The sequence below is a fragment of the Brienomyrus brachyistius genome, chromosome 5, assembly GCF_023856365.1.
Source record: "Brienomyrus brachyistius isolate T26 chromosome 5, BBRACH_0.4, whole genome shotgun sequence".
NCBI classification, from domain to species: Eukaryota; Metazoa; Chordata; class Actinopteri; order Osteoglossiformes; family Mormyridae; genus Brienomyrus; species Brienomyrus brachyistius.
Genome location: NC_064537.1, coordinates 38,221,259 through 38,236,516, shown reverse-complemented (window position 1 = coordinate 38,236,516; position 15,258 = coordinate 38,221,259). Strand labels below are relative to the sequence as shown.

At 43.3% G+C, this 15,258-nt stretch overlaps 1 protein-coding gene across 2 annotated transcripts in view; it reads right to left on the bottom strand.

Annotated features, from left to right (window-relative positions):
* The window catches only part of LOC125742446 (carnitine O-palmitoyltransferase 1, liver isoform-like), a 68,270-nt gene that overhangs the window by 39,760 nt on the left and 13,252 nt on the right, over positions 1 to 15,258 (bottom strand). The window contains exons 6-9 of one of the 2 annotated variants that reach the window (XM_049014450.1): positions 11,876 to 12,013; positions 3,572 to 3,649; positions 3,159 to 3,266; positions 2,758 to 2,845 (exon numbers count right to left, since the gene is read on the bottom strand). In XM_049014450.1, the coding sequence (XP_048870407.1) occupies positions 2,758 to 2,845; positions 3,159 to 3,266; positions 3,572 to 3,649; positions 11,876 to 12,013 (412 nt within the window). The remainder of the gene's footprint in view (positions 1 to 2,757; positions 2,846 to 3,158; positions 3,267 to 3,571; positions 3,650 to 11,875; positions 12,014 to 15,258) is intronic. The other variant, XM_049014451.1, reaches the window with a different exon arrangement.

The following is a 15,258-nucleotide window of genomic DNA, read 5'->3' as shown; positions in this document are numbered from 1 at the left end:
TTCCTACTTTGTTTTTAGACTTTTGTTTCATTGTCATGCTTTACCAATGATTTCCAGTTTCGGCTTGTGTTTCAACAGGATGAAGTGCAGTATGCAGAACAGTGCATTCTTCCTGCTGTATTCATGATACCTGAGGGGATATTACCATTACACTTCTGTAATGGGGTGCGTATAATCTGCTGGGTAAATCCATGTTGTTAAAGGGGAATTATTACAAGTTAAAATTGATATTTTAGTCTATTGTAGGTTTTATGAATACATTTGAATATTTTTTTTAAAAATTGGAATAGTACATTTTAGAATTGTTAATATGGGATGTGTTGTATTGAGAATGTTAATTGTTTAGGGGTTACAGTTTATATAAACCCTGTGGAAGCCTTGACTGGGGAGAGAAGCGTGCTAATCAATGGGGTTGTTATGGATGTTGGGTCTGCCAGGATAGAGCCTGCCCTTGGTATTTAGCTTTGTTTTCTACTATTTTTATTACTATTGTGTATTTTGCACTTTTTCTGGAGATCAGAATAAGAGCTTGTTTCAGGTTTAGCACTTTGCCTCCTCGGGTTTTTGGAGCCTCTGGCCACTCAGCCATTCCTAATACCTACTTACATTACACACACACATACACGCACACATATATACATACAACTTATAGATACACACACACACACCGAACCAAAATCAAGATCTGGAAACTGTATAAATGCATAAGATAATATCATATAAAAAAATTCATTTTGTGTTTCTGTGTTTAAAAATATTTTCAGGGAACTAAATGTCAGTGTAGTATTTGTTTTCTGAAAATCAGAAATATTAGTCAAGGGTTTGAATACTTTTACAGGACCCTGTATCTGAAATGAAGACATTTCTCTCCCCTGCAAACAGGACACTGACTGCTCTCTCCCTCAGTGCCAGTGCCAAAGTTCCATAGTGACTGGTGGGCTTCTCATCAATGTAGTTGTGGCAATAGACTGTATTTTAAAAGTAAAAAAAAAAAACGGCTAAAGAAAGACTGCTACTAAATGCAGCTGTATGAAAGTAATGAAGCCGCAATGGAACAGGTGCCAAGTGCTCAGCTGCTTCAGGTTTACTGGAAAGTTCAGAACCAGCTTTTTAACACATTAGTAGTACCTTTATAAAGAACTTTGTTGAGGTCCCTCACTCCTGGGTTGATGTATTTTTGTAGCAGTACTGAGTACCTACATGATAGCAGTAAGCAACTTCTTATGAAATACTTTAAATTATTAAAGGGGAACTACAGTTTGTCTGAAATTATTATGCACATGTGATAATCTTAAATCACTTTTGAACACACTGACCAAACTGGCCAAAAACAATACGTGACTGAGAAATATTTTTGGAAGATCAAAGTTGCTTTCCGCTATTCAGATGAATATTAAAAACAGAAAATGTGAAAACTGCTGTCGGATGATATTATGCAAGGCATGTTTTATTGTCTGAATGGGTAGGATTTTAAAACTATATGCAAAATGTATAAATGGAGAATTTATTTTCCACTGCCTAGGAACAAGAATCAAATGACTTTTACATGTTTATATAACCACTTTTTTCTCAGTAATCCTAATCAGTCTTTCATCCACAGAACTTGTAAGAATGTTGATGATTTCTGGAGTTACAGCTTGGGCTGCACTTTGAATGGCATCTCACAGCTCTGATGCACTCATGAATGTCTTCTCTTGTATTGCTTGCCCCTTGTAAAGCTCTTTCTTCACCACATTCTCGATGGCGTTCGGGTGAGGTTAGGATGGGGCCAAGTCATAGAACAATTTCAAGCTATGAAGTCTGTACTAATTCGAGAAGCATGTGAAGGGGCATTGTTTTGCGTAAATATGCAGTTTTTCTTAACAGCTCAACTTTGAGATTTTTAACATGAAGAATATCTGGTCATGTGCAGCAGTTCACTCTGTTCAGCTTCACCCCATCATTAACTTTGACTGGCCCAGTGATTTTGCTACTGCCAATCCCAGCTTAGATCATGATCCCGACACCTCGCTGTTGTCACCTCAGTCATACGGGAGTTTCTCTGTCATACAAGATACAACTTCTGAAATGCTCAATATGGAATATTTTGCGAGAATCTGCTTCAGTTTGTCTGCCCCAGGCATTAATGTTCTTGAAACCTTTTCCTTTAGTTTGTGTCTTCTCTCTGTTCACTTTTTCCACTTCTTATTTCACAATTTGGTGGTCTCTGCGTAATATCTTTAAAATCTAAAGTATTGTTTTACCATAAATCAATAACTGCACCATTTTCTGTTTCTCGCTAGCTGATAATTTTCTTTTCACCCATTTTGATTTGTAAATACAAAAATATTCACAGCTCTACTTCCTGCATAACAACATCAGACAGTGGTTTTATCATTGTTTGATATCTGCAGACTAGTCACGCAGTGATAGGCCTACCTAACATAGAAACAAGCTTAGTATATTGTCCTTAGTACACTCATTTTGTGTATTCATCCTTAAAATATTTAAAACAATTACATATGTATAATAATTTCTAATTCACTGTAAATCAAACTAAAATGCAATGCTGTCATATCTATCAGGAAGCCATACGTCACTGAAAATGTCGCAATCTTGCTAGCATTAAACTAGCCAAACTGCCTGTGAAAAATAATTTCAACCTGTTAATGCAAGCATAGATCTTACAGCGTTAAATTACTTGCTTTTAATTGAGGTGTGTGTACTTAAGGAGCGCTGTGTGTGTGAGTGTGCTGCTGACACGTCTGCTGATGTTACCGGCCTCCTTTCCGGGAATGCGTGTGGTGTTGAACATCCTCTCACACTGAGTGGAACACAGGGGAATGATGCTGCCTGGGATTCGACTCTGGGAGAGATACATGGGGCAGGAAGGTGGGGGAGGTAATGAAATTGAGGAGGAGTGGAGTGGAAGCAGAAGCGAAGGAGAGGAGCATAATGGTGAGGAATGCAGTAGGAAACAAAAGAAGACCGACGGGACGAATGAGTTCAACATGATTCCACAGGCTAAGTGACACAGATGTGCACAATAAATACTGAAACACTGACAGACAGATGGAGCACGTTCATCCAATAACTGCTTCTATTCCCACCCCTTATCAGGGTAGGATACACACACAATATCCTAATGGAAAACCCATCGAAAAACAGGAATAACTCACAGGTTTGATCTCCTCTCGGTTGAGCTTTCTCCTGTAGAGAAGAAATGCATGAAGAGCATTTCCAGCCCTGGCAGCTTGGATCGGTGTTGGTGTCACATACAGAAAATCCTAAAAGAAAAGAAATATTCCTTCCAAAAAAACCTAAAGACATATCTTATGATAAACATCTAACAATAGGTCACAGTTTGCAGTGACGTCAACAATGGGCCCTTTGACGAAGGTTCATAATCCCCATTTCCTCAAGGGACCATCTGACCCTGTTTTCTCTAAATGTTAGTTGCTTTGGATAATAGTGTCCAATAAATAATTTTACAATGAAAAAATAGGTTCAAAATCATTCAGTGGTATGTTTGTCAGCATTCCTTAAAGCTGCAGTTATACAGTTTGCTGACAAGAGACAGCGCAGACATTACCATGCCATAGTAGTTGCTGTTGACCATGATCGGCCCCCGCCCTCTGAGGTAGATGTACTCTTCCCACCAGTTGCTCACCTATAGGAGGCAGGAATTTGGAGATCGCAGCACACAACAAAACCTCAGAAATCAACTGGCTCCTCGAAAATGAACCTCAACTGCAGTAGCAGAAATACAAGACTGCAAGGTGTCATACTAACAAAAATGCTTCTTCTGCATGGACTGATCCAACGCAGCAGTGTGGAATATATACATATAGATGAACAGCAGCAATTACACCCTTTCTATCTCCCATCATGGCAGCACTATTCAGCTTAATTCATAACAAAGGTAAAGAGCATCTAAGTATCAGAATCTGTCACAGGTTGGAACGTGGGAGCTTGTCTAGGGCTACCTGTGGGGATTTCATCCTCGCGGCCTGCTGCCACTAATTCTCGAACCGAAAACATGTGGAAGAGAAATACAGTAAGCTGTGGCTGGCATCACCCATAATTAGGGAGCATGATTAATCGTTTTTCACAATCTCGATTTATACCCCTATTAGATCGCTTATTTATATTACACTGAGTCTAAGGTGTTAGCATTAGTGGGGGGGGGGGAAATCTACTGCTTTAAAAGAAAGTGCTTGCTAAACAGATATTAGAATTTACTCATACATATTTGTAATTCATAATAAAGAGCAGACAAGTTTGTTTGGAATTTAGACACAAGTTGTTTGTTTAAATCCATTTGGGCTGGTTGCATGAAACACCTTAAAGTTACAATTTTCCATTTTCCAAGTATTTAGGTTTTTCTCCATATCTTGGTCTTATACTTAAAGAATCTTTATCTTATGACAGAGTGTGGCATAGGGTCACATTGAGGATAAAAAAAATCTGAGATTTTGAGAATATTTCCCATTCCATGCCTGCATGAGTGTGCTGTGATACTTTTAATTGAATTTTACTTGGAGGCCTGTTAAACAGTTTGGGTAAATATAGCTGAAATCCCATCTTCCACATCCATGATTGTCTTTGTCACGATTTACTCCTGTTTTTTCAAAATACAGTCAGGACCATAAATATTTGCCACTGACACAAGTTTTACTATTTTATCTGTTTACTGAAATATATTCCATTTGAAGTTGTACAATGGACATAAATTACAGACTCTCATATTGCATTTTAGGGTATCCGCATTCAAAATGGATGAAAGGTTTAGGAGTTTCAGCTTGTTAACATGTGACACCCTCTTTTTAAAGGGGTCAAAAGTAATTGGACAATTCAATTAAAAGCTATTATTATACTATTATACTATTATTATATTATTATACTATTTCATGGACAGGTGTGGGCAATTCCTTAATTCTTTCATTATAAATTAGGCAGATAAAAAGGCCTGGAGTTGATTTGAGGTGTCTTGTTTGCATTTGGAAGATTGAGGTGTGAACAAAGAACATGTGATTAAAGGAACTCAGCATGCAGGTGAAATGCATGGCCGGATTTTAGAAGAGAAACACTCCTGCCAGTAAACAGCATGGCTGTTTTAAAACAAATCAATGTCTGAAAGAACATACTGTCACAGTCCTCCTTCAACAGTGTTTAAGCTATTAAAGACAGACCAATGGGGAGGAAAAATCCAGAAGAGTAATCATAGATGTCTTTCTCTCTCTCTAGATAGAATGTTACTCACCTATACCTACAGAACCTACAGACCTGCACTGTAAAAAAAGACAATTTTTTCAGAATTTTAAACTGTTTTATATCAGTATATCAATTTGACTGTAATTCACGTTTTTTTCCTGTTATGTTAAATGACAGAAAAATGTTATTAAAACTACATTGCATAAACGTATATTTAAGCACAGTTTGTAAAATAACAGAGAAATCCCTTCAGTGAAACTGGACAATTTCTTTTCTGTATTTTTACAGAAATTAGACTTATGGTTACATGCTTTATCTGTAAAATTTAAATGTTTTTACCCTGGGGGTGGGGCTTGATGGCGAGCGCCTGGTGGCCAGGCCTACACCCATGGGGTCTGGTTGGGCACAGCCCGAACAAGGCACGTGGGTCCCCCTTCCAATGGGCTCACTACCCATGGGAGGGGCCATAGGGGTCGGGTGCGATGTGATCTGGGCGGCGGCCAAAGGCAGGGACCTTGGCGGTCCAATCCTCGGCTACAGAAGCTAGCTCTAGGGACATGGAATGTCACCTCTCTGATGGGGAAGGAGCCTGAGCTGGTGCGCGAGGTTGTGAAGTTCCGGCTAGATATAGTCGAACTCACCTCGACGCACGGCTTGGGCTCTGGAACCAGTCTCCTTGAGGGGGGTTGGACCCTTTTCCACTCTGGAGTTGCCCGTGGGGAGAGGCGCCGAGCGGGCGTGGGCATACTTATTGCCCCCAGGCTGCGTGCCTGCACATTGGGGTTTACCGCAGTAGACGAGAGGGTAGCCTCCCTTCGCCCTCAAGTGGGGGGACGGGTTCTGACTGTTGTTTGCGCTTATGCGCCAAACGGCAGTTCAGAATACCCACCCTTCTTGGAGTCCTTGGAAGGGGTGTTGGAGAGCGCTCCTCCTGGGGACTCTCTTGTTCTGCTGGGGGACTTCAATGCTCACGTGGGCAACGACAGTGAGACCTGGAGGGGCGTGATTGGGAGGAACGCCCCCCCCGATCTGAACCCGAGCGGTGTTTTGTTATTGGACTTCTGTGCTCGTCATGGATTGTCCATAATGAACACCATGTTCAGGCATAAGGGTGTCCATATGTGCACTTGGCACCAGGACACCCTAGGCCGCAGTTCGATGATCGACTTTGTAGTCGTGTCGTCAGACTTGCGGCCGCATGTCTTGGACACTCGGGTGAGGAGAGGGGCGGAGCTGTCAACTGATCACTACCTGGTGGTGGGTTGGCTCCGCTGGTGGGGGAGGAAGCCGGCCAGGCCTGGCAGGCCAAAGCGTATAGTTTCAACTCCTACCTCCGGCAGAACTTCTCCCATATCCCGGGGGAGGCGGAGGACATTGAGTCGGAATGGGCCATGTTCCGTGCCTCCATTGTGGAGGCGGCTGACCGGAGCTGCGGCCGTAAGGTGGTCGGTGCCTGTCGCGGCGGCAATCCCCGAACCCGCTGGTGGATAGCGGTGGTAAGGGATGCCGTCAAGCTGAAAAAGGAGTCCTATCGAGCAGTTTAGGCCTGTGGGACTCCAGACGCAGCTGACAGCTACCGGCAGGCCAAGCGGGATGCGGCTTTGGCGGTTGCTGAGGCAAAAACTCGGGTATGGGAGGAGTTTGGCGAGGCCATGGAGAATGACTTCCGGACGGCTTTGAGGAGATTCTGGTCCACCATCCGGCGGCTCCGGGCGGGAAAGCGGTGCAGCATCAACACTATTTATGGTGGGGATGGTGCGCTGCTGACCTCAACTCGGGACGTTCTGGGTCAGTGGAAGGAATACTTCGAAGACCTCCTCAATCCCACCGACACACCTTCCGATATGGAAGCAGAGTGTGGGGACTTGGGGGTGGATGAGATTCGCCCAGAGTTCCTCAAGGCTCTGGATGCTGTGGGGCTGTCCTGGCTGACACGCATCTGCGGCATCGTGTGGACATCGGGGGCAGTGCCTCTGGACTGGCAGACCGAGATGGTGGTCCCCCTCTTTAAGAAAGGGGATCGGAGGGTGTGCTCCAACTATAGGGGGATCACACTCCTCAGCCTCCCTGGTAAGGTCTATTCGGGGGTCCTGGAGAGGAGGGTCCGCCGGATTGTCGAGCCTCGGATTCAGGAGGAGCAGTGTGGTTTTTGCCCTGGCCGTGGAACAGTGGACCAGCTCTATACTCTCAGCAGGGTTTTGGAGGGTTCATGGGAGTTTGCCCGACCAGTCTACATGTGTTTTGTGGACTTGGAGAGGGCATTCGACCGTGTCCCTCGGGGAGTCCTGTGGGGAGTGCTCCGGGAGTATGGGGTACCGGGCCCCCTTTTAAGGGCGGTTCGGTCCCTGTATGACTGGTGCCAGAGCCTGGTCCGCATGGGCGGCAATAAGTCGGACTTGTTTCCGGTGAAGGTTGGACTCCGTCAGGGCTGCCCTTTGTCACCGATTCTGTTCATAGCTTTAATGGACAGAATTTCTAGGTGCAGCCAGGGCATTAAGGGTGTCCGGTTCGGTGACCTCAGGATTAGGTCTCTGCTTTTTGCAGATGATGTGGTTCTGTTGGCTTCATCGGACCGTGACCTTCAGCTCTCACTGGAGCAGTTCGCAGCCGAGTGTGAAGCGGCTGGGATGAGAATTAGCACCTCCAAATCCGAGACCATGGTTCTCAGCCAGAAAAGGGTAGAATGCTCTCTCCGGGTTGGGGATGGGGTCCTCCCCCAAGTGGAGGAGTTTAAGTATCTCGGGATCTTGTTTACGAGTGGGGGAACGATGGAACGGGAGGTCGACAGGCGGATCGGTGTGGCGTCAGCAGTGATGCGGGCGCTGCATCGGTCTGTCATGGTGAAGAGAGAGCTGAGCCAAAAGGCGAAGCTCTCGATTTACCAGTCGATCTACGTTCCTACCCTCACCTACGGTCATGAGCTATGGGTAGTGACCGAAAGAACGAGATCGCGGGTGTAAGTGGCCGTAATGAGGTTCCTCCGCAGGGTGGCTGGGCTCTCCCTTAGAGATAGGGTGAGGAGTTCAGTCATTCGGGAGGGACTCGGAGTAGAGCCGATGCTCCTCCGCATCGAGAGGAGCTAGATGAGGTGGCTCGGGCATCTGATTAGGATGCCTCCGGGACGCCTCCCTGGGGAGGTGTTCCGGGCATGTCCCACTGGGAGGAGACCCCGGGGAAGACCCAGGACACGCTGGAGAGACTATGTCTCCCGGCTGGCCTGGGAACGTCTCAGGATCCCCCCAGAGGAGCTAGATGAAGTGGCCGGGGAGAGGGAAGTCTGGGCTTCCCTGCTGAGACTGCTGCCCCCGCGACCCGACCCCGGATAAGCGGAAAATGATGGATGGATGGATGGATGGATGGATGGATGGATAGATGGATACTGTACCAACATGTGCTGTTTTATTAAAGCGCAACAGCACTTTTTTGTGAATTTTCTTTCATTAACTTTAATTTTGCATTCAATGTATATGAAGTCTACATTGGTTAACTGTTCTAAAACCTGTTGCACATTTCATTCTTAAACATATATCCACCACAATTGTACTGTGTTGTTGTATATATATTAAATGGTTTGTGTAGAGTTAAGGTTACAAACATGAGAAAAAAATGAGATAATATGGGGAATGTACGAGTCACCAAATTGGTATTTAGTGTAATTATATTATTAAATAATTACTCATCGAATGCTTAATTCCGAGTCGGCAAGCAGATAAAAGTAGATTGTCATAGCTCAGTTTATAGCGTGTTTATCTTAACATGAACAATCAGGAGCGTTTATATTGGACTTAAAGAGATTTATAACTTCTACATTCACAAAAGGTCTATACTGTGATGGACCGGACGCTTCCGGTCGCAACTAGTTTCAAACTTGTGCGCGTACGCAGAGGTCAGTGGAAGGCTCTATTTATCTGTTTAAAGAAATAAAAGGTTTGCAGATCAGAACTGATGGGATCATCTGAGAATTGATACAAGAAAGCACTACGAAGTCAGAGAAGGACTAAGACACATATTAAGGTATGTATATTTAGACTTTTTAAAATATATGCTTTGTTTGACAGTGTTGCCACCAGGCGCATTTCGCGTATGCAGCAATTGCAAACAAACAGACCGTTGGAAGTCATAGAAGTTTTAGATTTGAATGGATTAGATAATTCGCCAAATAATAAAAGCACAAATAAACTCACAGGTCAGATAAGGACCGGGGAAAACTGGTCAGTGTAAGATATAGTTTATTCCTTAGTATTAACGGTTGGTTGCGTTGTTTTATTTTGCAGATAGATATTATATTAAGACTATTGTAGACATAGCTAATGTTAAACATGTTATAATTAGCTAACGTGAAATACTAGCATATCATTTGTAATACTAACATAAACATCTAACATTATGTAAATATTTTTAAGAAAGTGTCTACCATTACCCTGTTACGAAATATATATTCATAGTTGCTAATTATGCATTACAAATGATTTCTGCATTTGGTTTCTGATTTAGATTTTTTTTCTCCCTCAGATACTCAGATTCCATCAGATACCATATTGACCATCTTGTCTGAAGTAAGTTCAATGTAATGAGCAACTGTTCCTTCAACATTTTGAGATGTCAAGTTTGCAGCATTCAAGTGCCATTTTTGTGACAGTGCATTTACATCCTTAAAAACATATAATCATATAATATCATATAACATATAATCACCAAATTAACCCAGAAAGGGGCTTCAAGGTGGAGAAAGGAGCAAAAGGACAAGCTGTGAAATCAAATGTTTTGTCTCTTATTTCAAAAATAGCTGACTTTGAGTGGAGGGAGTAACATAAGTTGCCCTCACAATGCGATCTCTGAATATTGTAAATAACAAAAGTGATTATACTTCTTTTGTTCTGCACAAGGCTTTTGCCAGTTTATGTAAGCATGTTTCTGTGCTTGGTGTTTTTGAGCTTGTTTATGTGAGCATTTTTATGTGAGTACTTTATTTAAATGTTAAAATGTGTTAATACATTTGAAGACAATTAATGTCAGTTTTAAAGTTTTTGAAAGCTGTTAATAAACTGGACGTAACTGAATATCTGTGTAATGTGTCATTCATTTCCCCAAAAACATGTAATTTTTTAATCAGTATGCTACCAATACAACAAAATGCATTGTATTTTATTGGTAGCTGAGCATTTGTAGGTTTGTGGGTGCAGTGGTTAGCACTGTTGCCTCATACCTCTGAGTTCCAGGTTCAGGTCTCCACCTGGGTTACATGTGTGTGGAGTTTGCATATTCTCCCCATGTCGTCGTGGGGTTTCCTCCGGGTACTCCGGATTCCCCCCACAGTCCAAAGACATGCTGAGGCTAATTGGACTTGCTAAATTGCCCGTGGGAGTGCATGAGTGAGTGACTGGTGTGTGAGTGTGCCCTGTGATGGGCTGGCCCCCCACCCTGGGTTGTTCCCTGCCTCATACCCATAGCTTCCAAAATAGGCTCCAGACCCCCCGCGACCCAGTCGGATAAGCGGTTTGGAAAATGGATGGATGGATGTACACAAGAAGAATTTTGCTATCTTTTAAAAACTTTATGCTGTCATTATATATGTAAAAACCTACTTAATTTGTCCGTATATCCATCCATTTTCCAAACCGCTTATCCGACTGTGTCGCGGGGGGTCCGGAGCCTATCCCGGAAGCAATGGGCTCAAGGCAGGGAACAACCCAGGATGGGGGGCCAGCCTATCGCAGGGCACACTCACACACGATTCACTCACACATGCACTCCTACAGGCAATTTAGTAACTCCAATCAGCCTCAGCATGTTTTTGGACTGTGGGGGAAACTGGAGTACCTAGAGGAAACCCCACGATGACATGGGGAGAACATGCAAACTCCACACACGTAACCCAGGCGGAGACTCGAACCCGGGTCCCAGAGGTGTGAGGCAACAGTGCTAACCACTGCACCGCCATGCCACCCCTTTGTCCGTATATTTTATATTAAAAAGCGTTTCATTATCATGATATTACAGTGATCTATGTTAAAACTGCTGCATTTTTTTTGTGATACAGCAGTTACATTCTGTTAATTTACACGCTTTAATTGGTATTTTTATCGTGGAATTTCTTAAATCCCAAATACTTTTTAGTATTCTTCCAGTGATGATCTGTTATTTTACCAGCTTAAATCTGAATATTAACAATTTTTTGTGGTACAAAGAAGAATGTATTTTTTTGAAAAAATACAGTTTTAATGTTATTTTATAGGAATTATTTGTATTCACAGTACTGGAAAAAAAGTGTTATTTAACATTTTTTTACTGTTATCAAATTTACAGCGACTCAATGTTTCATTACATTTTTTTTTCTGGCACCCCTGCTGCCAGAACATCTCTGTTTTTTTACGATTTTTTGTTTTACAGTGTGGTTTGTTCTTTCTGAGAACGCCAGATAAACATCATCACCACTGTTTGACAGCAGATAAAAATGAGGCAGCAAGCAGGCTCCTTCACCTTTCCCCCAGTTGTGTACTACATTTTAAACGTCAGCTCCCGAAACATCTGTATTTTCTCTCAAAGGAACCTGTGTGCCAAGTCCTAGGATCCTGTTTACTTGCTGAAGATACAAACCCAAGAAAGGACACTAATGCTCAACTGAGCAATGCAAAAAAAACAGGCCATAACAGCAGCCTGAGAGCATCTCGGCTTTACTTACGTAGTTGGTCGCCCAGAGTGCTTTGAGCTTGAGATACCATTGCAGACGATTTCCTAGGCCTTTCTGGAACTCTGTGGCAAGCTCAGATATGTGCTCGAACTCAGAGGCGCTCATCAAAGGCCGCACAGACTCCAGGTACTGAGAACAGAGGGGAAGCAGACGCTAAGTAACACGTCAAGACCCATCGATTCCAGGAACAACACTTCTAGCTTACAGCACTCCCTTGCTGGTCTCTTATGATCCTTGAATGATCATAGTGTTACACTTGTTTTGATTGCATAATCCCATTAGGTTCTTGCTGTGTTTGAAATGCACTGTATAGCTCATTTCTTGTACTACTTACCATAGTTACTGGTCACTCACTGGAAGCTCAGCCGACCAGGCATAGCTGCACTTATGACTTGTTGACTCCTTGATTATTGTATGTCTGTACCGTACCGTTTACTTCGTTTGTACATTACGCTGGACAAAAATGTCTGCTAAATACATAACTGTAAATAAATAAATAAATAAATAAATAAATAAATATATAAATAAATAAATAAATAAATAAAAATTATGGGCCAAACCCAAAATTGCTGAACAATAAGCTTTTAATGGTCTCAACAACAAAAACAGTGGTACCGCAGAACCCGACTTAAGAAATTCGAGTTCTAATGAATTGAGGTACCACTGTATCTGGTCAGGACATTAGCAAGAAATACACAGATTCCCTCTGAATTCATTGAACTTGCAAGTTATTTTCCATTTTTCATGTTCCATTCCCAGATACATGGATCTCATTTATGAAATGTGGATTGAACAATTTCTAAAGGTGTGCATACAAATCGCCGGTACACAGGAAAATTGGTATTGATCACTCGAGTACGAACAGCTGTGCGAAGTGAATGCTGATAATCTGACATATTCTAAATGTGACTTCGAATGCACAGCATGACTAAACAAACATCCTCAATTATCCATATATGGGCAAATAAGTATAACACATGTCAAACCATAGGAGAACGTGTTGCAGAAACGTGTATGCAAACAAAGCTAACATGTAGTGTTACAGTTCTGGAAAAACAAGGCAGATTCTGAATCATAAAGCATTGCACCCTCTATATTATTAATTTGTATTACCATATCTAAATTACTGTGTGGGGTAACACAATTAAAAGCACTTTATAACCATTACGCACGCTACAAAAAAAGGCTACAAGGGCAGTAAATAACATTGGATTTCATGAATACATAAACAAGTGTTTTTTGAAGATACATGCTTTGGAACTCAAAGATATGATGGAGTTTTAGACTACATAATGTACAAAGCAAAGAAATAAATCTGCTTATTTGGAAATATTTAAAAATAGTCTAGATAGAGAAGCAGGCTATAACTTAAGAGGAAAACTGAATTTGAAAAAATATGTTCGTACCAATCTTAAGAGTATGTGCATTTCAATTTATGGGATGACCTTGTGAAAAAACTGATGTTGAACTTAAAAACATTAAGTGTTTAAAAGGATGTACAAAGAAATCATTTTTGAGAGGTATAGGGCTGAGGAGGGGGCTTGTTTGTCTCAAGAAGGTGACACTAATTGACTACAATAGTAATGGCAATGATGTTGCTATCGCTGATCTGTTGGAGAGAGTGGGACATGCCTGGTAAGCATCTGGGTATCAACTCTGCAAGCTTCATGAGGATAACAATTATGGTAATTACTGTACTGTAACTGTAATAATTAGTGCAACGTAGAGTGTGTTGGACATTGGGGGGGTATAACTGAACTAGATGTAGACTGGATAGGCAAACTCCCAGGCTCCCTCCAGTACCCTCGCTAGGGTATAGAGCTGGTCCAGTGGCCAGGACGAAAACCACATTGTTCCTCCTGAATCCGAGATTCTACTATCGATCTCACCCTCCTCTACAGTACCCCAGAACAAACTTTCCCAGGAAGGCTGAGAAGTCTGATCCCCCTATAGTTGGAATACACCCTCCGGTCCCCTTTCTTAAATAAGGGGACCACCACCCCGGTCCACCAATCCAGCAGTACTGTCCCTGACCTCCACGCGCTGTTGAGAAGGCGTGTCAGCTATTACAGTCCCACGATATCCAGAGCCTTTAGGTACTCCGGGCGAATCTCATCCACCCCTGGTGCTCGGCCACCAGATAGCTCTTTAAAACCACCCTGGCCACCTCAGCCCCAGTGATGGGAAAGTCCACCCCAGCCCCCTTGGGCTCCGTGCCCTCAGATGTCTCAAAGGCAGTGTGCGTAGATGTATCTGAGGCAGGGTTGAGGTGGTCAAAGTATTTATTCCACTTCCAGGTGATGTCCTCAGGTGAGGTCAACAGCACCCCTTCCTCACTATGGAAGTTGCTTCCCCCTCCTGATATTCCGGACGGTTTGACAGAAGCTTATTGAGGCCGACCGAAAGTTACATTCCATGGCCTCACCAAACTCCTCCCACACCCAGGATTTTGCTTCTGCAACCGCCTGAGCTGCGTTCCGCCTGGCCTGCCGGTACCCATCAGCTACCTCCTGAGACCCCGGGCTAATAATTCCCAGCATGCCTCCTTCTTCAGCTTGACAGCCCCCCTCAGCTTTGGTGTCCACCACCAGGTGCGAGGGTTTCCGCCACGACTGGCACAGACCACCCTGCAGCCACAGCTCCGTATGGCCGCTTCCACAATGGAGGTCCGGAACAGTGTCCATTCAGACTCAATGTCCGCAACCTCCCACAATATGCAGTTGGAGTTCTCCAAAGTTCCAGCGAATGGGAGCCTCTGCCAGATGTTCCCAAGCAAACCCTAACTATGCGCTTGGGCCTACCAGGTTTGACCGGCTTCCTCCCCCACCACCTGAGCCAACTCACCATCTGATCAGTTGACAACCCTGCCCCTCTCTTCACCCGAGTGTCCAAGGAAGAAAGCCACGGATCAGATTATATGATTATGAAATCAATCATCGACCTGTAGCCCCAGGCATGTTGCTACCATGTCCACTTATGGACACCCTTATGCTCGATGGTGTTCATTATGGACAAATCATGCAAAAGTCCAATAACAAAACACCACTCGGGTTCAGATGAGGGAGTCCATTCCTCCCAATCACCCCCCCCCCCCCCCCCCAAGGACACACTGTCGTTGCCCACGGGCATACTTTTTCGTCCTACTGTACACTGTGTGAACATAATTATGTCACTCTTTTTATCTATCAAATCTGATAATTAAGTGGAAGTCTGTGTGTACCCCTGTGTGCCGATCAGTTTCCTTCAGTTACAGTTCCCTGTCGCTAGGGGTTTGTGCATATGCATGGTCGGGAGTATTTATAAATATGCTCTCTCTCTCTCGCTATCAAATTAATTTGTATGTGTGTGTGTGTGTGTGTGTGTGTGTGTGTGTG